Below are 24196 nucleotides of genomic sequence, written 5' to 3'. Positions count from 1 at the left end.
CACAAGTTTCAGCTTTCCTGGCTGATTAGTTTCTGAGAAGAAGATTTTTAAAGATTTACTGTATATAATCATATGTTAAACTTCGATCCCCCATTGTGGCCCCACCCTTCCCCCGGGGGTCATGATTTTCACGACTTTGAATTTACACTACCTGAGGATGCTTCCACACAAGTGTCAGCTTTCCTGGCTGAATAGTTTCTGAGAAGAAGATTTTTAAAGATTTACTGTGGATTCCTATGTAAAACGTCGATCCCCCATTGTGGCCCCACCCTACCCCTGGGGGTCATGATTTTCACAAATTTGAATCTTCACTACCTAAGGATGCATCCACACAAGTGTCAGCTTTCCTGGCCGATTAGTTTCTGAGAAGAAGATTTTTAAAGATTTACTTTTTATATTCATATGTTAAACTTCGACCCTCCATTGTGGCCCCACCCTACCCCCAGGGGTCATGTTTTTCACATCTTTGAATCTACACTACCTGACGATGCTTCCACACAAGTTTCAGCTTTCCTGGCCGATTAGTTTCTGAGAAGAAGATTTCTAAAGATTTAATCTATATATTCACTTGTTAAACTTCGACCCCCCCATTGTGGCCCCATCCTCAGGTGAGCTAAAAAGGTTAAGTTTACAATTCAATAAGTTGGTTTCTGGAAGAACAGATTTTGAAAATTTTCGAAATAAATATTGACAATTTTTTGTTACTTTTTTAATCTTTAGCTTTTAAGATCTGTGTACAAACATAGAATTGTGAGCTAATCTCTGTATCTTGCTTATAATTCGAAGCTTAACACTCAAATATGGTTAGTAAATAGAAATTGTAAACAATTAAACACAAGAAACATGCACTACATGTATAATGAATTATATATATACATGTATATACCTACATATTTCCGTAAGCGATATCAAACTCTAATTAAACTGAATAAACTAGAGAAAAAGTCGAGCATCTCAACAAAACCTATTGCATTAATCTACCATTACGCAAAAGATAATGCCGAATTACCGATAGAATGAATTGTATTTCAGTACCCCTACATCAGATTTTGCTTAATTTGCGCAGGTAAACAGTTAACGTAACTGTTTGATTTACCGAAGTCTCTGTTTGATTTGATACGTAAAAATCACGAAATACAGACGATAGTTTCCAGGTTACAACGCATAAATAATGAAAACGAAACGAAAATCAGAACAAGCTAACACCAACGTCATGTGTGAAAACTGTCAACGCATTGAAATATTTAGCCTCAATTTACTTCACAAAATCGGCACCAATATATTTTTCATGTTTCAAAATTTCCCTTCATACGCGAACTGTTGCACAACAAGCAAATTCATCATAGTCAGATCGACCCTTTTTCGTATAATGTCATGGCTGCTTTAAACAAAGAACCTCGTTTTAGAAGTATGGAATACGAGTCTTGGTAAAATGGGTATGCAAACCCGGGCCGTGGCAAAATAAATGCCGGGGCAGATCGGCAATCGTCAATTCCAAATACGCATTATTTTGCAGCAATATCTACAGCGAATACAAATATACTAGTCCATCAAATATCCTGAAATTTTAATGAGATTGGCTGATTAATAACTGCCAATCTTTTGTTTTGCCCAGGCCAAGTCTTGCCTACCCATTTTATCGGATGCCGAGCCCGATGCTATTAAACTGATTGAAACACGCCTTTCCTTTATTATTATTTTCGTAATAACTTAGATTTGAAACAAAATTACCCCTTAATTTTTGCAATTTATATTTTCCTTCCCATAAGGATAATTTATGCTAAACTACGTTGAATTTGCCTCGGTAGTTCTTGAGAAGAAGATTTTTAAAAATGCACCCCCCTTTTTCTACAGTTTCAAGGTTTTCTCCGCTTTGAATACAGATCGGACTTTTATTTTTGCAATTTATATTTGCCCTCCCATAAGGATGCTTTGTGCCAAATTTGGTTGAAATTGGATAAGCAGTTTTAGAGAAGAAGTTCAAAATGTAAAAAGTTTACAGACGGACAGACAGACAGACGGACAGACGGACAGACAGACGGACGGACGGACAGACGGACATACGGACAGACGGACGACGGACAAAATGTGATCAGAATAGCTCACTTGAGCTTTCAGCTCAGGTGAGCTAAAAATCTATTGTTATGAAGTATCATTGAAAGAATTTATATCTTAAATTTTATGAACCTGTAGGCACCTTTCATTTACTAGATCTTGACCTTAAATACAAGTAATTTAGTTGGAAAACAGTTGCTTTGAATAGTTGTTAACTGCAACAAGGGTCTTTTATCTGCTACAAGCGTTAATTTTTCGTTACTTTGTTTAGATAATGATTAATCATAATTATACACACTGGTGCCAAAAATATGTTTTATTTTCTTGTCACTCTATATTTCATTGATTTTAAGTGATTTTGAAAAGATTACGGTTTAAAGATTCAGAATTATTTTAATGCTTTTTTGGCGTAACTATCAAATATTTTCCAACATTGTTCTATTAAGATTTGATGTTAACAATCCAAAGTAAAATTGTTCGGTTTGCATATTGCAAAAGATATATTGCAAATATCTAAAAAAAAATTGTAAATTTTTGTTTGAAATGCCAATTTTTTTCTATAGGAAACATTTTCAACTTTAATCACTTGTTTTCCTTTTTAAATTCTTACTTATTTCATTCTAACTAATAATTTTTAGCCTTTTTGTCATTTTAGTGGAATGATATTTACTCAAATACTATAGATTTGTTAAACAAATTGATCAAGAAACCAAAAGTACGTGAAATCATAAAAACCAATAGTTGAGAGAGAGAGAGAGAGAGAGAGAGAGAGAGAGAGAGAGAGAGAGAGAGAGAGAGAGAGAGAGAGAGAGAGTTTATTTAATTTCTTTTTATTCCAAAATTTATTTCCATAGAAAATCTTTATAAAAATATACCTACCAATTTTTCTCTCATAATACAGCCATCCAAGGTAAGTTTGTGGTCCTGTATCTGACACAGCATCCATGTGAACAGACAGAATTTGACAGGAGTGGGTGTTCATGTTATACATGATGGATTTACACTCGTCATTTCTTGTGCAATAAGATGCACAGTGTATTGAACTTCGAAATATAAGTGAAGATATGACACTGGTGTCTGGAGTTGCCCGGTTGTCGTAAGTGGGATTTCTGGACATGAAGTCGGAGATGGTGACCCCACGTACAGCAAAGATCACCACAAAAACAAGAAGGAATATGGTTTGTTTCATACTGAGGTTGAAAAACTAGTTTGATGTACGGGTGTAATTCGTTATATATGTTCTACGAAAATTTGAGTTCAAGATTAAAGACGGTTCTCTACTTCCTTGTATCTAAGCAAACAAAGTTCGTGGGAAAACAAACATATCAATTCGTAAGTAGGTTTATAATTGAATATCGACATAAATGCGCTTTTAACACAGACATAAGCATGAGACGGATTTTTTTTAAAGAGTGTGACTATATTCTGCATCACATTATGCTAGAAATTAAATGGAAATTCAATTTGATCGATTGTGTGTGATGCAGTAAACATCAAGTGTTTTCCGTTTCGAACATTTTTTAAAATCTCTATACCTCACTTGTATATTGATATTGTAAATGGGTCTTTATAATCTCTGAAATACTCAAAATTCCTTCAAGTAATCAATAACCCTTTTTTCTTTATTTCAGCTCCCAGGTAGGGGCTTTCGATGTTTCCAAGTCCGATGTTTTAAACCAAATTATATGAATAAAGCGTGTTTTATAAGTAGGGGTCCGTATCTAAAAAACAAGAGATGACTACTTCACCATTTTTCCACAATGGTTATTTAGCGGTAAACCAATAATAGATAACCCTGAAAATTTCAACCCCCAGGGTGTTTCCGAGCCCGATGTATTATAATGAATGGTGTTCTATAAGTGGTGGCCCGTATCTCAAAAACTGTAGAAGACAAATTCACCATATTTTCACAGTGGCTGTAGTACACCACTAGCAGATAACCCCGAAAATTTCAACCCCAATGGTAGGGATCATCGATGTTTTCGAGCCAAATGTTTGAAATCCCTTTATAATGAATATGGCATTTTCTTCAATAGCCGAATAACTCAAAAACTGAAGATGGCCACATCACCATATTTTCACGGTGGTAGTGGTTAAACCCTTATAGAGGACATGAAAATTTCAGCCTCCAGGGTGGTGGCCCTCGATGAAAATTGTTTTCGAGCCTGATGTTTAAAATCCCGTTATCATGAATATGGCATTTTCTTTAATGGTCCCGTATCTGAAAAACTTGAGGTGACCACATCATATTTTTACGGTCGATCCTCATTCAATTGACAAATATAACAGGTCAAGTACAATTAGAAATAATTGATATAAGTTTTGTGATTCTACTCGTCGTCTGTACTCTGTGAATGTTCTTCACTTTTTTAAATGTAAGTAAGGTCTAATTGAGTTAATAAATTGTTATGATAAAAATGAACACTGTTTGCGAAAAAAGGCTAAATATACAATGATTACATCATCTTAGTATGTTTGCCTCTATATCGCATGGAAAATTATTGTAATTCATACATGCATGTCTAAACAAAAATCTTCGCAATTCAGAGCACGACCTAGCTGGCGGCTTAAAAATATATGCATCCCCATTATTTAAAAAAAAAACTTAATAGATGAATTGTTTAGCTTAAAATGTTAACTTTATTTCAAATCGATATGCGTTAATATCATATCTTCTTTATACGTTTGATGCTTATTTGCATGAAATTGGTGATCGACCGAAACCTAGGCTAAATTGAAACAGAGTCACTCAAGTGACCTTCCAGAATTGCGATCCATTTTCGTTCTTTGTCCTTTGCCGCGTGTCTGCATCGTGCGGTAACATTTGAACACTTTCAGCGTCTTCTCCGATACAACTAGGGTTATTTTGACAAAATTTGGTGTATAGCATCTATAAAACTCTAAAAATTAGTACAAATTACAAATTTAAATCGTATATCCTCTTAGTCTAGTACTGGACATTACACATAGAAAATGAACGCAAAGTTATAATGAGCAGGGGTGCCTCTACCAAAATAGTGAAATTCATGGTCCTTGGATCAGAGACCTGGCCAATACGGTTATATAGTGAAAATGAATTGATTCCTAAAAAAAAAAAAATTCTCTATTCCCATATACATTTGAGAAAAATTAAGGTATCCGACCATTATTAGGACATAATTATTCCAATCTTGAATATCAATCATGTATAAAATACTCTTAAATTAATTCAAAGCATTTTAGAGTAGAAAAAGATTTTTTTTTAAATGTCATAAACTAAGCAGTAATTAATTAATTAATATTGCATTAAGGTCTATGGGGACAAGCACATTTTTTAAAATAAAAAAGTAAATACTAAGAGTATCAATAAATATTCTGGTGGAAAGATGCATTTAATCATTAGAAATAGGAAAACTATGATAGGAAAACTATTTAAAACAAATGTTATACCGTATAGATATTTTTTAAGAATTGAATACGTTTTCAATATATTAAAAGCAAAGGGGGGTAACTCTTCGATTACAGGAAAAGGTCAATTATTAGGACACATTCCACTCTTCCATACTGATACTTAAACATTAAAACTTTGTCCAAGTATACTGAGTAATAAGCCCAAACATATATGTCAAGCGTCCCCATTCAGTGAACAAGGGCTAGTACGATCGGATACCTTAAATGCATTATTATAATGTCCATTAAGTCCTCACCAGAATTGTGGATGGTCCCTGGGTCAGGGGTCCAAGCCCTAAGGAGGGGCCAAAATGGCCATACAGTGAAAATGCATTATTGAATCTTAGAAAATCTTATTCATAATCTCTACTTCCACAGTAGGGGGAGATAAACTGAATGCATGAAAATGATGTTGTTGAAACCTCCTACCAAAATTGTGAAATTCATGGCCCCTGATAACGAGTTGAAACCCTTGGGTACAGGACCAATGTGACCAATGCATATAGCTGGCGTAGTTTATAACTTCAATTTCATTATTTTCATATCAATTTTTTACATACTCCCAAAAAAGTGGGGGGCCAACTCCATGATAATTCAATTTTTTATAAGTAAATTTTAAAAAGTTAGTTGCTGCGAGAAACACCCCCCCCCCCCCGATGCTACGTGCCTGCTACATTTTGATGTTTATTTGAGTGGTACTTTTCATCCAATTCATGTACATGTATACATGTATACGGATCACAACCCCTTGGCATTTTTGCATAACTTGTCAATGACTAGTTGGAGTTTGTTGTACAAGAATACAATACAAATATTCTAAAATATATCAAAGGCAAAGACAATATGTTTAACTGAGTTAGGGCATTGATGTACATGTATTTTATTAAATTTTTTATTGACATTCAAACTTTTTAAGGGGGAGGTATGTTTCGATTCTTGCTGTAAGTTGTTTTTTTTTTCTAATTATATTTATATATAATAATTACTGTAAATAAATTTTTAATTTTAAACTGTGTGATTGATAATTTCTGGCACTTCGGGTAACTCTGACCCATTGTATAAATAGTGCCTCTTTGACAGTTGAAATTGACACCCCGAAGAAACCATTGTCAACCGACGCGAAGCAATTTCAACTGTTATCCTCTCAAACAGGCACTATTTATTTTATTATACTGAATGTCCTAATTTTAAAGAAATTTTTACAACTCTTATATACTATTAGAAATTACGCAAATTCTACGGCAAACTGTACGCGCATAATTTACGCGCATGTAACAATTCGTTTTGTTTTACTTTCATGTTAAATACTGTAATCTGATTGGTTTAGACGCAGTTCATAATCTGTTCTATTACCCTCAGCGTTAGCAACGCACTTAGCAACGGGTAACATTATATAAATAGTGCCTGTTTGGGAGGGTAACAGTTGAAATTGACACCCCGAGAAAACCATTGTCAACCGACGCGAAGCGGCCGAGAAAACCATTGTCAACCGACGCGAAGCGGAGGTTGACAATGGTTTTCGAGGGGTGTCAATTTCAACTGTTATCCTCCCAAACAGGCACTATTTATGTTGTTATACTGAATGTCTTTTTTAAAAATTTTAAGAAAATTTTACTGCTTTTATATAGGAATAACGTGAATTCTACAGCGAACCGTACGCGCATAATTTTCGCGCATGTAACATTTTTTAATGTTACCCGTTGCCAAGTGCGTTGCTAACGCTGAGGGTAATAGTAAATATTATTAACTGCGTCTTAACCAATCAGATTTCAGTATTTAACAAGAAAGTATAACAATACGAATTGTTACATGCGCGAAAATCATGCGCGTACGGTTCGCCTTAGAATTCACGTTATTTCGTGATGTTTTCTTTAAAATTAAGACACTCAGTATAACAAAATAAATAGTGCCTGTTTGGGAGGGTAACAGTTGAAATTGACACCCCTCGAAAACCATTGTCAAACTCGGCTTCGCGTCGGTTGACAATGGTTTTCTCGGGGTGTCAATTTTAACTGTTACCCTCCCAAACAGGCACTATTTATATAGTGTTACCCGTTGCTAAATGTGTTGCTAACGCTGAGGGTAATAGAACGGATTATCAACTGCGTGTAAATCAATCAGATTTCAGTATTTAACATGAAAGTATAATAAAACATTGAGCAAGTTCGATCACAAATTACGGTCGCCATAGTTCGACTAAAATGAGACCGAAGTCACTTTAGTCCAACTAAAATGGAACCGTGGTCCAACCAACGGAGAGACTCTGGTCTGTCTCTAGTCAGGTAGTTTAAAGATGGCGACGGAGAGCGAAACCTCCAAATTTTGCTTATTTTAATCAGCACAACATGCAATGTGTTAAATTTTTAGCGCACACACATTTGATTCAATGTGTTTACAAGTTATTTTTCTTCTTTTTTCATGAACAATAAAATTATGGGTAGCAATTAACATTTTTCTCATTTTTTTAACCAGACATAGACCAATGTGCGTTCAAACACAGACATGCGCACCATAAGTTTTCCTTACTACCGTGGTTGAAGTCTAGTTAATGATCGAACTCGCCCTTTATGTGTTATTTTAGCACGCCAACGGAGCTCTAGTGGTGCTATTGGAGACTTTTATAGGCGCTGCCAGGGCGACCCAACTTCGTTTCTACTGCTTGTTTTTCAGAACGCAGAGCCACGACGCGTACTATGTGCATGCTCAAAGCGTCCCAGTCGCATTGCGTTCTAGGCGACCCTACCGCGACAAACGAAGTTGCTGCGTTGTTGACTCGGTAATATTTGAACATTTGGGCATCGTATCCGCTCTCCTCTCTCTCTATGATATTTATATAAATAATACATGTGATTTGAAAAAAAAGGGAAAAATACATACTAAAAGGTTTATTAATAGTCGTCGACCACTTAAATTCTCGAAAATTTTTAAGAACAATAATGATTTGCACACACAAAAAATCGCGACAAACGAAGTTGCTGCTGCGTTGTTGACTCGGTAATATTTGAACACATGGACATCGTATCCGCTCTCCTCTCTATGATTTTTATATAACAATACATGTGATTTGAAAAAAGGGAAAAAAATAATACATACTAAAAGGTTTATTAATAGTCGTGGACCACTTAAATTCTCGATAACGTTAAAGAACAATAATGATTTGCACAGTGTGAAAAAAAAAAGAAGAAGACTTTTACGAGACGAGGTTTAAATGGTATAAATAAAGAAACACTGCGGGAGAATGAAAAGTTCGTCATCTCTCGTCCGATTTCTCTTGTGGGAAAGAAGCTAGACCTATATTTTGAAATGTTTTTCCTATTACATGTATATATTTCTATACTGATTGAATTTTGAACCCCTCCTTTGGCCTCGATATAGGTTTGAAATTATGGTATTTTTACTTTTCATAGAACCTTTGATGTAAATATTAGCATATTTGGTGCATTGGTTCTTTAGAGAGAAAATATTATGACAGTCCATTTTTACTGTTTCATTTATCTTTATATCTCTAAAACGTGTTCTTATTTTAAGAAAATTTTTATTTCAAGTAAGTATTGTTATACATTTCAGTTTTGGACCTATTCTATTTATTTCTTATCATAAAGAATTTTTAAAACTTATTCTTTATATACATTTTTAATAAGAGGGGGTGAGTTGAAGTTTGTCCATTACATCATCATACACTATGTGGATCCCAGTTACATATAAAAAATTATAAAGAAGGTTCTAGATTGTGTCGTTCAAAAAAAAAATCAAACCAGGGGTTCCACAACATACTACAAATATAAAATGATTTATACATGTACAAACTGCTTTTCATACATGTACCGGTATGTGGACATTCATGTATATGTACGTGAAAAACAAAAGGACCTACATTAAACAGGTAATCAAAGACTACAGAGCTCATGAAAACAGGCACCACCTTCATGAGACCATCTTAATAACATATCATATGAAGTGAGCTAAAAAGTGAAAACTCAATAATAATTTTAAAATATAACAATGAAATTTATTAACGTGCAACTTTAACCACTTGTAAAACACATACATGTACAACAACATGTTTCAACAAATTTATATAGTATTACTGAAAATTAGACTCATCATTTTCAACAGTTAACATAATTACATGTATATAAAGAGACCTAAGGGCCTGAATTAGCTGTCATTAGAAAACAACCCTGCATAGAGGAGATTTAATGGAATATTGATTAAGCTCTGCAGAAATGGAGTGAAATATGACTCCTGAATTTGATTTTTTTTTACCTATGATAAAAACTAAATATGTGAAGATTATCAGAGTTTTCAAGATCTTCTGATAATATTTTTTTGCAATTCAACAAGTTGCATGTATTTGCTTTGGTGGGAGAGGGTGGATTTATCAATAATTCATTCACTTCACACAACATGTAATAAATAGTCCAATATACAATTTAATTGAGATAAAACAAAATGCAGAAAGAAATATTCAATTAAAGAAATAAATGCTTATACAATATGATTGCAATATGTACCGAATCATAGCACCCAAATTCCTGAACAAGGGGGAAAGGGGGGGGTCATGAATTTACAGCTTGGTCCAATACCAGCTATGTAAAATTTATTATCCCTTTCGATATTCATACACAGATACTTGATACTAAATTAGATGTTCAAGTGTAAAAAACAAATTGCATCAATTATTACAGCTATTGCCCTCTTATTTTAAAATTAGACAAGATTGAAAAACAAGAGGCCCAGGGGCCACATCGCTCACCTGAGCAACAATTGCCTTAATTCTGATCAAATTAGCATTACAGTTTCAAAATATCTTGACAACTAAGTACAGTGGATCTTGCTAAAAAAAATTGAAAATCTGCCAATCTTTATCCACCTCTTTTTTTTTAGTAAAATACCAAGCCTCTTTGTTGTTGTACCTGTAAGAAGATTTTTCTCTATTCCTATGTACCCCCCCCCCCCCCCCTTCCCATTTCGTGGCCCCACTTTTCTCTAGGGAATCATGGTTTCATCAAACTTAAATCTACATAAACTGTGCTTTCACGCTTAGTACTGAGTTTTGGACCGAAAACTCTCCCAGAATATTTTTAAAGATTTTCTCTATAAATTCCTATATAAAAATTCAAACCGCCATCACGGCCCCACCCTACCACTAGGGACTGAGATTTTGCAAACTTGCATTTACACTACCCGAGGATGCCTGTACAAAAGTTTAAGCTTTTCTGGCCAAACAGTCTTTAAAAAGAAGATTTTTAAAGATTTTCTCTATATATCTATGTAAAATTCACCCCCCATTGTGGCCTCACCCTACCCCTGGACTATTATTTAAACAAACTTGAATCTATACAATCTGGGGATGCTTTCCAACCAAATTTGGGATTTCCTGGCCTAATAGTTTTGAGAAGAAGATTTTTAAAGATTTTCTCTATATATAAAAATTTATCCCCCATTGTGGCCCCGCCCTACCTCCAGGGACTATGACTTGAATCTACATTATCTGAGGATGGTTACATACCAATTCGAGCTTTCTTGGCCTAATAGTTTTTGAGAAGAAGATTTTTAAACATTTTCTCTATATATTCCTGTATAAAAATTTATCCCCAAATTGTGGCCCCACCCTTCCCCCAGGGACCATGATTTAAACAAACTTGAATCTACACTACCTGAGGATGCTTCCACTTGAATATGAGCTTTCCTGGCCTAATAGTTTTTGAGAAGAAGATTTTTAAAGATTTTCTCTATATATTCCTATGTAAAACTTATCCCCCTATTGTGGCCCCCACCCTACCCCCAGGGACCATGATTTGAACAAACTTGAATCTACGCTATCTGAGGATGCTTCCACTCAAATTTGAGCTTTCCTGGCCTAATAGTTTTTGAGAAGAAGATTTTTAAAGATTTTCTCTATATATTCCTATGTAAAATATGATCCCCCTTTTGTGGCCCCACCCTACCCCCGGGGACCATGATTTGGACAAACTTGAATCTACACTACCTGAGGATGCTTCTATTTTAATTTGAGCTTTTCTGGCTTAATAGTTTGTGAGAAGAAGATTTTTAAACATTTTCTCTATATATTCCTATGTAAAACTTATCCCCCTATTGTGGCCCCCACCCTACCCCCAGGGACCATGATTTGAACAAACTTGAATCTACGCTATCTGAGGATGCTTCCACTCAAATTTGAGCTTTCCTGGCCTAATAGTTTTTGAGAAGAAGATTTTTAAAGATTTTCTCTATATATTCCTATGTAAAACTTGATCCCCCAATTGTGGCCCCACCATACCCCCGGGGACCATGATTTGGACAAACTTGAATCTACACTACCTGAGGATCCTTCTAATTTAATTTGAGCTTTTCTGGCCTAATAGTTTTTGAGAAGAAGATTTTTAAAGATTTTCTCTATATATTCCTATGTAAAACTTGATCCCCCTCTTGTGGCCCCTCCCTACCCCCGATGACCTTGATTGAACCAACTTGAATCTACACTACCTGAGGATGTCTCCACACAAGTTTAAGCTTTCCAGGCTTAATAGTTTTTGAGAAGAAGATTTTTGAAAAATACCAACAAATTTTCAATAATTCTCAATTATCTCCCCTTTAAAGAGGGCATGGCCCTTCATTTGAACAAACTTGAATCCCCTTCACCTAGTGGTGCTTTGTGCCAAATTTGGTTGAAATCTGCCCAGCGGTTCTTGAGAAGGAGATGAAAATGTGAAAAGTTTACAACAACGACGCCGAAGACGACAACAACAGACAACGGACAAATTGTGATCAGAAAAGCTCACTTGAGCCTTTGGCTCAGGTGAGCTAAAAAGATATATTCAAATGTTATATTTCTTTCAATGGATGACTTGGACAAAAGTGTAAAAAACAAATTGCATCAATTATTACAGCTATTGCCCTCTTATTTTAAAATTAGACAAGATTGAAAAAAAAGATATATTCAAACGTTATATTTCTTTCGATGGATGACTTGGACAAATGATGATGGGCAACCAGTGATTGCCACAAAGTCAGCAGAGTGACCTTCTGAAAAAATGAACACAACCCGATGAATCAAAACATTAGCAATGAAAGTCATTTGTGTTTCCAGTAATTCAGAACTTTTGCCTTTAAGTCAGGTGGCAATTTGAGGTGAAATAATTTTCGTCCTATTTCTTCGTCTGGTTCCTCTTGTTTTGGCTGTCAAAAAACAGTACAAACAGTGATTATTTTTCTTTTCAACAGAAAACTTTAAAGAAATCTTTATAGGGAAAAAAATGTAAGTTTACATTTGGTAGGTTGAATACTCATTTTTGAAAGTCTGCATTCATTTTGTAACAGTTACAAGTATGATATTATGTCACCTTCAAAAATCATCAACAAAAGAAATACACCATGTTAAAAATCAGCTATAAACATTTTATTTCCTTGAACTTTTTTAAGAAATGTCAAAGTAAGTGTTCGATCTAGATGCATCAGCATTGATAACATTGCTATCATTTGTTATGAATCATAAGTTTGTATGCATTTCTATCAAAGGCTTTTAATACTATTTCTTGATCATATACTGTGGAATCATTTTTTATTCGATGGGGTCAATGTTCAAGGGTAGTCAAAATTTTCCTGGTTTGTAGGGACGTAATTTTGTTGGTAGCGAGTTCTATTTCGTGAATAAATATTGGACATATGCCTGCATATACGTTCGTGGGGATGTAAATTCATTCGCAATGCCTACCCACGAAAGCCACAAACATTGTTCCTTGACGAACAATGATGATTCCACAGTACATCAAAAATTTAGGCTTAGTGAAAAAATACAAATTTATTATTTCTTTATATATACACAGTGACACTGTTCTTTGTGCTGTATCCCGGTAATAAAGTATTAACCCCATAATACAAATGTTGTGAGTTTTGATATTAGTCGTAAATATCCTCCTCAATTATCAATCAGTTATTCATAAAAGTAAACAAAGAAATTTAGGCAATACATACCAAAGGTGGAAGCTGTGATGAGGATATTTCTGGAAAAACAAACAAAAGTAAAACCATTTATGTTTGTATAAGCATCAAGGCATATCGTTAAAGGTACCAATAACTGGATTTGCATATATATACATGTATATTACACTTTTTAGAGCCAGTAAAATTCTTCTCATAACTTAATTACCTTGATCCTGTTCCATCATGGCTGACTGACTAGTGGTTGGCCTCTCTGAATTATTAAGGACATGTACTGGTATATCTACAAGGTCCTCTACAAAATTGTTCAAGAGAAATAATCAGTACATCTTTTAATTGTTTTTTCACCCTACATCTTTAATAGGGACAAGGGGATTATGAAACGAAAAATGTTACAGTAGATTCCTAATTTAACACGAGGAATTAATTTCCACGTAAAATCGCGAGAAGCAACACTCGCGGATTTTAAAATCTCGCTTTTATTTTTCAGATAGTTTTGAACTACAGGAAATTATAACAAAAAATTGCTGATCGCGATTTTAAATTTTCGCGATTTGATACAAAACACCGGAATCGCGGAATTAAGTACTCGCATAAAATAAGGAATTTACAGTATTCAAACAATGTACCTGATTGAATTTTCCCTTCTTCTGTGCTGCTAATACTAAGAGGTAAATCAACATCATTTACACTGCCCGCTTTGGATTTTGCTGCAGTTTCTTTCCGTCCTTGATCCCCTTTGATTTTTTTGGGGGAGCCTTTAGAGTTTGATTTTTTACTAGGCTGAATTAAAGACTGGGACTCCTCACATGGGTCTTCAAAAGAACTTGAAAAGTTTTGAATATAAATTGAATCCTCTTCTTCCTTACTTGAACTTTTGCTACTCCCCACAAAATTCAACATCTTATCCATCACATTGGATACAAAACCCCTTTCACCCCTATCACTTGATTTCTCCCCACTTTCACCATCAGTTGCCTTGCTTTTTCTGTCCTGTGTTCTTTTCCTCTTTTCTAATGTACTCTCCTCATTTGAATCCTCTAACAACCTTTTCTTGCTTCTCAGCTCTCTTTTATCAGTGGAACCGTCAGCCAACTTGCGCAATCTTTCACTTTCCACCATCATCTCAAAGTAGTCCTGGAAGGATTTTGTAGCCGACCGACTCAAATTTTGAAGTCTCGGACTTTCTCTGCTTTTTTCTCCAGAGTTTCGGGGACTGGCGCTCAACACAGGGGGAGACAAATGAAACTGTGGTTCGTCAGAGGAACTCTTTTGATTCTCTTCACTTCCTTTTCCGCAGTTTTCCCGGGAACCTCCTGAACTACCAGTGGCCTCTCCCGAGCTAGAAATCAGAATTGGAGATGTGTCCTGAACAGGTAAGATGTTGTCTCCTGAACTATGGACAGGACTAATCTGTCTGTCGGTAGTGTTGTCTGGACTTAACTGGGGAGAAAAGGGGGCAGTACATGGTAGGTCTTCTCCCTCTAGCTGTGGGACAAAGCCTTGAGTTCCTCCAGTAAAAACGTAATTCTCCTCTTGATGGTCCTCAGTTTGGAATGCTTGTTTCTCTGGCTCACTTGTAAGGTCTTTGACTCTATAGTCGTCAGTATCTTTTTTCCTTGGACTAGTCTGCTCATTTTCTTTAACAGGGCTCTCAGGGGACTGTGCAGCTTCTCTTTCTCTGAGGTATTCCTAGTTATGAAATAGTTTGTATCGATACATGTGTAGGTAATAACTTGTGTTAAAGCTTTTAAATTAATTGAAGGTAAACTTTAGTCAAACAATTTAAGGAACACGGTCATGATTTTTGGGGAAATTTTTATTCTTAGTATTTTTATTGTTTACACTGCTTTAGTATAAATGTACATGCCATTTTTTTAATGATCAAACAAAATTTAAGTGGGGGTCGTAGCGTTATAGGCAAGATACAGAGCTCACAATTCTTTGTTTAATATGTAAACAAGGCTCTGCCATGTTTTTATGACCATGCCCCTTTAAAAATGTACAAAAAATGCCTTCTTTACCTTCTCTGCCATTTTTTCATCACTAAGTTTTTTCCTTGGTGACTTTCTGGGTAATGTTACTCTATCTTGATTGGGCTGACCTGCAAAGTTTCATCACATTACAATTAATATAATAACAAAATATGTTCAGTAATCAACAACAAAATAACCAAATATTAGGTCATTTAAGTTGGCTCCAGTATTTAAGCTTAAAAGCTTTAGGTGGTGAGTTATTCCTATCAAACAAAAATCTGCTACACCTTTAAAGGCCAAGAATTTCAAAATACGTGTATAATGGTGCAGGCTGGTGTTTTAATTTTTTGCAACCTTTGGAAGGGAAATAACTGGTATTCACTAAATTACTATTTTTAAAAGTCAATCATATGAGAAATTGAGATACTCCTTTTTAAATTTCGCAATATAATGAATCAAAGCTGCAGCATTTAACTTTATAGAATGGTGCCTTGGAAAAACTCATTTTTTTCAGTGATAATGAATTTCTGTAGAAGTAGAAATATTCGTTGAGGATTTAATTTCGTTTTAATGAAAATATGTGCTTCTGCAGTATGTTAAACAGTAATGCAGTACAAGTCCTGACCTGGTTGAATATCTTCGGGACTGTCCAGACTGACTGAGGGCTGACCACAGGGGATATCCACAGGGGGCGAGTCCGTCTCAGACTGTGTGGGGATGTAGTTATCCTCCCACTCTGAATTTGGAAGTTCAAACATAAAAAATCAAAAGTGCACATGAAAATTATTTCTCCATCACTACTGTTTGATGACATTTGGCTCAGTGGTCATAAGTGTTATGCCAGTAACCCCTCGAACGTGTCCCTGAATAAAACACTTTATCTGCATTGTCTCAGTCCACCCAGCTGAAAAGGGTACAAGCTTATACTGGAGACTAATTCAAGCATTACATGTAAATCTTGTGATTTGTTGTCATAGGACAACAGTTTATTGCAGATTGAGAGATTTCAAATAAAACAGTATGTCATTACCAGTACCTTACAGTACATGGAAAACATCCTATTAATTATACCTGCATAAACTTCCTATATACATCAGCAAAAATAATTGCTGGGGTCACAAACCCCCTACTGTCATAGGACAACAGTTTATAGTATGTCATTACCAATACCTTACAGTACATGGAAAACATCCTATTAATTATACCTGCATAAACTTCCTATATACATCAGCAAAAATAATTGCTGGGGTCACAAACCCCCTACTCCCCCCCCCCCCCCCCCCCATGTCCCCTTTTCCCAAAATATCATAAAACTTTTCAGATGCATTTATATCATTATGTAACAAATTACCTTTAATATTCTCCAACTCTCTTTGCTGGGGAACACTTATCTTGAATTCCTCCACAGTCATCACTGCTTTAAGTAAACTCCTCGAGTCTTTTGTAGAGGCTGCTATATTAGATAGAGAAGGATAATATTGAGCAAAGAGCAACTAATGTTATTCATATACAGTTCCAAATAGAAACACATGGTGCATGTGGAGTTTACAAAGGTAGTGATGATATAAATTAATAATGTTGAAATTCCTGGCATCTTAACTTAGGCAAAGAACATGAACTGTTGCTTCTCTTTTTTACCAGGAAAATATGGAAACTTCTAATCAATACGAAAAAATGAAACAGTTACCAAGAATTGCACATTTATGACTATATATATAATACTGTTACCAAATAATATCTTAAACAAATGCAATTGTTATACCCCTGTAAAACAGTTACTATATAACTCTATACGAAAAAAAGTCCAGCATTTTGACTGTTGGACTGGAACTGTTAGATAGAACTGTTAAAATTGACTGTTAAAAAAGACTGTTGACCGGTGACGTCACATTCCGGGAAAACGTGTTATTGATTAGAAGGGGTATAACAAAACAGTTGTTGACTGTGTCTCGGGCAACAGTTGATCTGTCGGACCGGCTCGCAAACTGTTGCCCGCGGCCTTCGGCCTTGGGCAACAGTTTGCGAGCCGGTCCGACAGATCAACTGTTGCCCTCGACCCCAGTCAACAACTGTATATTATATCCACCCAGTACTAATATCATACAATTATTGGTAGACGTTCTTGGAGAATCCTCTTGTGTCTCGGTCTGGGTATCATGGCCACCATGAGTCAGGTCGAGGGACAGACTGGAGTCGTTCTGTAGCATTGCTTCCAGACACTGCGTCAGAGAGAAACTCTCCGTAAGTCCAGTGGACCTTCAAGAGAGATGTGAGGAATTCATGTAGTAGTAAAAGGTCAGGAAGACGTGAACATACATGTACCTTATTTCTACAAATATCCATTATATTCCATAAGCCAAAATCCTTAACTTTGCAACATATTTCTCTTTAAGAAAAATGTGATACAGGATTTCAAAATAGTTGTTGTACATATTAAATCATACTAAAATATTCTCAATTCTTCATTTATATGAATTATTAAGATATCTGAACTTGAATCCACATCTGATATTACAGTGTAATCTGCATATTTACCTCATTTCCTTCCATTTGACCTTTGCCTTCTCTTGGACAGCAGTATTGTCCATACTGTAATAATATATACATGTACATGTGTATTTTGTGTTTCTGATAATATTATGAAGACTTTCACATTAGTTTAGTCATTAGTTTATGGTGAGAAATACATTTTTTAATCAACAAACTTATAAATTTTAACACAAACTTAATTGAGTGTGCAGAGCTTCAATTTTTTAACAAAAAGTCATCAGATATTAATTACATGTATTAACCTTACAAGTATTTACATGCACATCTACATACCAAAATCTGACATTTTCTTTAAGATCAAAGCCTACTTGCAGATCCCATATTTGGAACTTTTCTACTCTGATGTAGTATTCACAAAATTCCTTTGAACGTAAAACAAATATAAATAATTTCAACTTATATGAAAACATAACATTTTCAAATAATAAAGTATAACGGTAATACAAGTAAAATGATACCCCTGAGGTGAATTACATTGTATTCAAATAACCTCGGATCAAGGTCATGAAAATTTTTGGTCAAACATTTTTGAATAAAGTGTAAAAGTAATGTATTTGTTTTATTACGCTATCCATTATAAAATATAGCCCCAACAAAAATTGAACATTTCTCATTGACCATGACCTTGTCCAAATAACCTTGGATCAACAAACCTATAAATCATAAGCAATTTCTGTGTAAAGAAAAACATTTACAATGGTATGGACACATTACTTTAAAAATTTGTCTGCTATTGCACAAATAACCTACCACAGGCTATGGTCATGTCACACTCTCAAGTCATAAGCAGTTTTTGTGTAACATGAACCTTCAATAATTCTCCTCAATACAAAGATATGGTCAAGACTCAAGGTATTGCATAAACAGTTGGACCAAGAGATCGATGTTTGAATTCTATAAATACATGTACAGTAAAACATGCATGCTTATAATGAAGTGCCAGGGACTGGTGATTTTGCATCGTTATAAGCATATTTCATTATATCCGTCAAGTTTACAACAAGAAATAAAGTCACCGGAGATGAAAATCACTTCGCTGTAAGCGTCAATTCGTTATATTAAGCGTGTGTTTGTTATAACCTTGTTTTAATGTACAATAGAAAATGTATTCATATCCAGCCTATGTGTCTAATTGCCTGACTTATCTGTCACACATTTTAACCTGAACGTGGTAGTAAAGTACATGTACTTGTTCTAGCCCCAATGAATATATATTTAGAAAAATCAGTGTGCAAAGAGCACAATGGGGAAAAGAATGGTAAATAATAACATGAATAAATGTACTTACTAATTGATCATGGAATTTAAATTCCACTGAGTACTGATTCACAATAATCAAAGCTTTGCTCCAATCCAACTCAGAATCATATTCACTGAAAGAAACAAAATTTCTGTACATCCTATAAATTCAAAGTTTGTCCCAGGCTACAGGTTTCAAAACTTCTTGACAAAAATTTTAACAAAAATACACATACCAGTCAAAGAAGTACAACTGAAATAATACAAAGGAAAAACTCCAAGATTTCTTCATTGACACATCATCTGTTTTTACCCAGGGAGAATAATATCAAGAATGAAAATAAAGTCCTCATGGAGACTTAAAATGGGATATGTTAACATTTTATCTCCATTCGGAAGTACTTGGGACACCTCACACAATTTTTCAATGTTATTAACCAGGTATTTCATGTCTTCTTCAATGCAAAATCTCTGTAGACTTATTAAATTTTATTTCATGTCAGTTGACAATGGTTTTCTCAGGGTGTCCATTTCAACTGTTATCCTCCAAAAGAGGCACTATTTATGTATTGTGAATCAAAGATATCTTGGGATAGAGTATCTTCCAGTGATGTTATTGTTTACCTGAACACACTTTATCAGTGGGCATGGTAAATGTGTGTTATACACAAATGCCTATAATTCTTTAAGGAATCCTAGACATAAAAGTGCATTCACAAAGATAATAAAGGACGAAAACAGAAACAAGGAAAACCCTGGCTACCTTTTGATTTCTTTCAGAGATTCTGGCGTAAATACAGCTTTGATGTAAACTTCGAAATCGCTGATCTCTCGAACCAAACTCCCATCTGCCAATGGCCCGGATATGTCCTGAAATAAAACTAAAAACATGTAAAACACCCTGCTACATACAATTAATAAATGCTAAGAACTTCTTGTTTATGGTGTATTTATATATAGATAGGATATTTACAAATATAAATCTCTCTTCCCATACATTTAACGGCACATTGGTAGAAATTCAGAGCCCTGTGCTTATAGATGCTAACCTTCACTATTTTCGCTGGATATGCAGGTCGCTTTTGGGAGTCTTCTAATATCTGTTTATCTATCCACTTCGGTTGTCTTCGGGATCGAGAAAACCTTTTAAATGGCATTATAATTCATTGAAATAAAAGCATTTTTTGCATTTGCCGCGGTTTTGATTCGAGGAAATTCGAATAACTTTTTTATTCATTCGGTGCACCTTGGTCAACTTCATGCTACTCGAAAATATCCAAGGCGTACCGAAAACATTTCCCCCTTGAAGGAATTAGATAGTTCGTGTCGGTTACGGCAGGTATTATGTGGACATAAAAGTTTCACCAACGAAATCAAACATGTATCCTCAAAATATCATATTGCAAAACCACTTATCATGACATATATGTACTGTTAGTCGTCATTTTCTGAGCAACTGAGAAAAAAATCTCATTACGTAAGGGATCATTAACTCTTTACACACGATTAACATATTGAATTAAGTAACAGCCAACTCATATTGATATATATCATATATCATAACGATATTCGTTGGCTGAAATATGTTATGACGGACTAAATACTTACATGAATCCTAGGTCCGGATTTAAACAGTTAAAGTTAACGCTAGTAGGCATGTGAGCATCCAACTCCCGACAAACAAAATTATCCCTTGTCTTCCCACCCATTCCCCTTGAGAAATTCACTAAATTTGCGCGACATTGGCTTTAATCTATATAAAGTGCATGCATGCTAGTATAGAAAAAAATATACCTGGTTTAGATATTCAATTTGCGGTAAATTATTTGGAAAAACAATTAATCTGGGAATTGTGGATCTTTGAGTATTATACTATCGCCCCTCCCCCTTCCCACTATATTATAAATAAGTTGATGCCAGTAGGCGAGTGCCAGAGTGAAGGGAAGATATAACTTTTGATAAATGTAACAGGAAAGTTGCGTCATAATTTATTAAAAATGGAAAAACGGATATCGTTTCTGACGTTAATCCATGATCTCTATGGTCTTTGGAACAAAGTTTTGTTTTCCTCAGATTTTAGTAATCCGAATTTAAGGCAATGATATTTAACAAAATTTTTATATTTTCTAAAAAAAATTCCAAAGAAACATAAATGTATTTCTTTTATTGAGAACAGCTTAAACAACTTTGTAATTTATGATCGAAAGACTGTGTGTTTTTACAGTCAATATTGATTATCATATTAAATTTTACATCATTTATATTATTTATGAGTAAAAAACAAAACAACAACAAAAATCTAAACATTTTACACATTATAACAACAATTTCATATTTTCAAAAAATCCAAAATAGCAAACAAACGAAAAACACAATAAAAATCAAAACAACAAACATACAAAATTAAGAACAAACCAAAAAATTAAAAAACCCCAAAAAACTTCAATGTTTATCTCGGGCCAATGACTTATGATATACAAACACATAAGGCTGCATATCTGATTGCGTTTCTTGTCACTGTATTAAACATGGGTCAGTTCAATATGAGTATAAATATATGTTTCATTAAAAGTTTAAAATTCATCAATTCAAACTTAACTATAACAGTTAAGTTTAAAATGAGAAATTTAAACTTTTAATGTAACAAATAAACATCATAATATCAGTTATAGAAAATAGAAGAATTGGTATGACATGTGTCTGTGTTTTTATTACCTTTCTTTGTTTTGTTTGTTTGGCTGTTGTTTTGGGGTTTTGGTTTATTTTAAGGGAGTGTCTTGTTTGTTTTGTTCTTACTTTATTAATTTTTTTTAACATTTAAGACAAGATCATTATCTAAAGTGATCGAACTAATATGTTGAACGATCTACATGTAATATAATGATAAACTACATGGCCCTCTTCATTAATATAAAATAGTATTGAAAAACGAAGTAATGGATTTTCAACGCTTCCTAAAGAATATAGCCATGTTTCAATCGACCTCTGTTACAAAATCACCATACATATATGAGGATGCTAACGTAAATATGATTTTATAAAAATACATATCTTCAAGTAATTGACTTAACAAACATTCTAATTTTTTTTTTTTATACTTTCGTGATTTCCTTGAATCCCAATCGATTTAAATTGTAGACACATGGGATCGATCTAGTTGTGAAATAGGCAATTTTTGTTTTACTTGTTTAGTTAAAATGTGCATTTATTTTAGCCGCTTATACACATACTGTATAATTGTATTTGTTTTAGATAGTTGAACACAAACTATTATTGTACATGCATCTACATGTACTAATTCAAGCTTGATATAATCAAGGACCGTGGAAGTGTTTCCCATGCAGGTACAAAAGTACAATTACAGAGTAAGGCTATTAATTTTACCATGTTAATTTAAAGTAAACTCAAAACGCAATTCTATAGATTTTCGATAATTTCATACCAATTTAACAATACAAATTAGTTTATTTCTATTGATTTTATTTATGTATCTACGCACGGCCCCGGGTCCAACCCTTCAATATCTCGCCGCAGTCGTCAATAAAATTAAATGTCTGTTATACATTGAACTAAAACATAAATAGTTGAAAAAAAAAGTTTTGAAAGTCTCGGAATCAAATTTTAACCATGGTTCCACATCACGTATTTCTCTACCAAACCAATATGACGAGAAGGACGAGAAGATATATGCACGTTGTACTATGGCTAATGTGTTCGTCCATTGTAGTTTTTATTCTTGTACAACATCCTTTTGCGGCCGATTACAAGATTCTTTCGCCATTGATTATCAAGAAAGTCACAACCACGGCGACTGCTCCGACAACACCCAAAACGGACATTTTCTTTGACATTTTTACAGCAGCATCGCGAATGGACATCCGGGAAGTGCCCGTGCTGATGACGTTTTTAGCAGACGACAGTTTGGATTTTGCAAACAACTGGTTGTGTAATGTTGCCGATTACGGGTTGTACCAAAATGTGATCATGCTTACCGCGTCCGAAAAAATGAAACAAAAACTAACGAAAAGATGGCCATCGATTCACGTGTTTGCAGTTGAGAAAGAAATGTCAAAATATGAAGACCGAGAGAGGCACTTGCAGTTCAACAAGTTTTGGGCGAGGGCGGTACTCACAGTCCTGGAAGCAGAAATGAAAGTGCTTCTATTCAGAGTTGAGTCAGTGTGGCTTCAAGACCCTATTGTTCTTTTTCAATCAATAATTAATAATAGAAAAGAAGTTAATTTGGTGATAGCGGGGTTTTCAAAACGGTCTTCAGATCTAGACGCCGGTTTTGCGTTCTTAAAAGCCACTCCGGAAGTCATAGCACTATGGAACCAATACATTGTCATGATGGACGAAATTTTGAAAAGGCTTGTTCAACCCAATGTTCATGTTCCTGAAACCGAGAATGAAAAGAACTACTTCTCTCAACTGGTACGGCAGAGGTTTGGCCGCGTGAAACACCATCTGCTTACATCCGATATTGCAGCAGATGACAGGTGGTACGGAGCACCCCTTTTTCGAACCGAGGACACTCGGTACAATCTGCAAAGCAAACTGCACGTGGTTCGAAACTATTGGGCCGAGAGTGAAATTTTTAATCGGAAACAGATTATGAAAGATGCGCGTCATTGGTTCATAGAAGAAGCCGCAGATTGGGCTTGTAATGAAGATATTATTGTTCAGGCAGAAAAAAGTGTATGGAGATTGTAATGCCAAGCTAACTTAAAGGCCATTCATTGCAGCTGGACAAATTGTACTTTTGAATATTTAGGGCAGTTCTTTGTATAGATAAATTATTTAAAGTTACATTTATTCATCGTATAGCGGTACTTAGAATCAACATATTGTTATGATTATTTTAAAATTTAGGGTTGTTTTCAGCTTTTTGGTAATTGCTGTAGTGCATGCATATATCAATAATAGTGAACATGATAGTCGAGTCAAATTTAAGATATATATCTCTATTTGTAGTCAACACATTGATTCAACAAACTTAAATC

At 34.7% G+C, this 24196-nt stretch overlaps 1 protein-coding gene across 2 annotated transcripts; it reads right to left on the bottom strand.

Annotated features, from left to right (window-relative positions):
- Positions 1-12010: 12010 nt before the first annotated feature.
- Positions 12011-20459, bottom strand: LOC128190797 (uncharacterized). Of its 2 annotated transcripts, none has more exons than XM_052862992.1 (13): positions 20243-20459; positions 19957-20063; positions 19243-19327; positions 18228-18316; positions 17940-17993; positions 17509-17660; positions 16756-16854; positions 16030-16140; positions 15453-15532; positions 14058-15120; positions 13637-13723; positions 13462-13490; positions 12011-12666 (listed from the first exon to the last, which is right to left on the bottom strand). In XM_052862992.1, exons 1-13 carry the CDS (start codon positions 20348-20350, stop codon positions 12562-12564), a joined length of 2169 nt encoding a protein of 722 aa, XP_052718952.1. In that variant the 5' UTR covers positions 20351-20459; the 3' UTR covers positions 12011-12561. The 2 variants fall into 2 exon arrangements, with proteins under 2 accessions (XP_052718952.1, XP_052718951.1); XM_052862991.1 differs by having other exon boundaries at positions 12012-12666; positions 16756-16857; positions 20243-20458.
- Positions 20460-24196: the final 3737 nt, after the last annotated feature.

This window comes from Crassostrea angulata, chromosome 6 (assembly GCF_025612915.1).
Source record: "Crassostrea angulata isolate pt1a10 chromosome 6, ASM2561291v2, whole genome shotgun sequence".
Lineage (NCBI taxonomy): Eukaryota > Metazoa > Mollusca > Bivalvia > Ostreida > Ostreidae > Magallana > Magallana angulata.
Note: the sequence above shows the minus strand (reverse complement) of the source record. Positions and strands in the feature narration are given on the sequence as shown.

Excerpts from the sequence above, each read along its gene's own strand:
- LOC128190797 (XM_052862991.1), bottom strand. The coding sequence starts at position 20,350 with ATGCCATTTAAAAGGTTTTCTCGATCCCGAAGACAACCGAAGTGGATA. Across the intron at positions 16,141-16,755 it reads AGAGTTGGAGAATATTAAAG|AGTGGGAGGATAACTACATC; the intron begins GTAATTTGTTAC and ends TTCCAAATTCAG. Across the intron at positions 15,533-16,029 it reads TCCCGAAGATATTCAACCAG|GTCAGCCCAATCAAGATAGA; the intron begins GTCAGGACTTGT and ends GAAACTTTGCAG.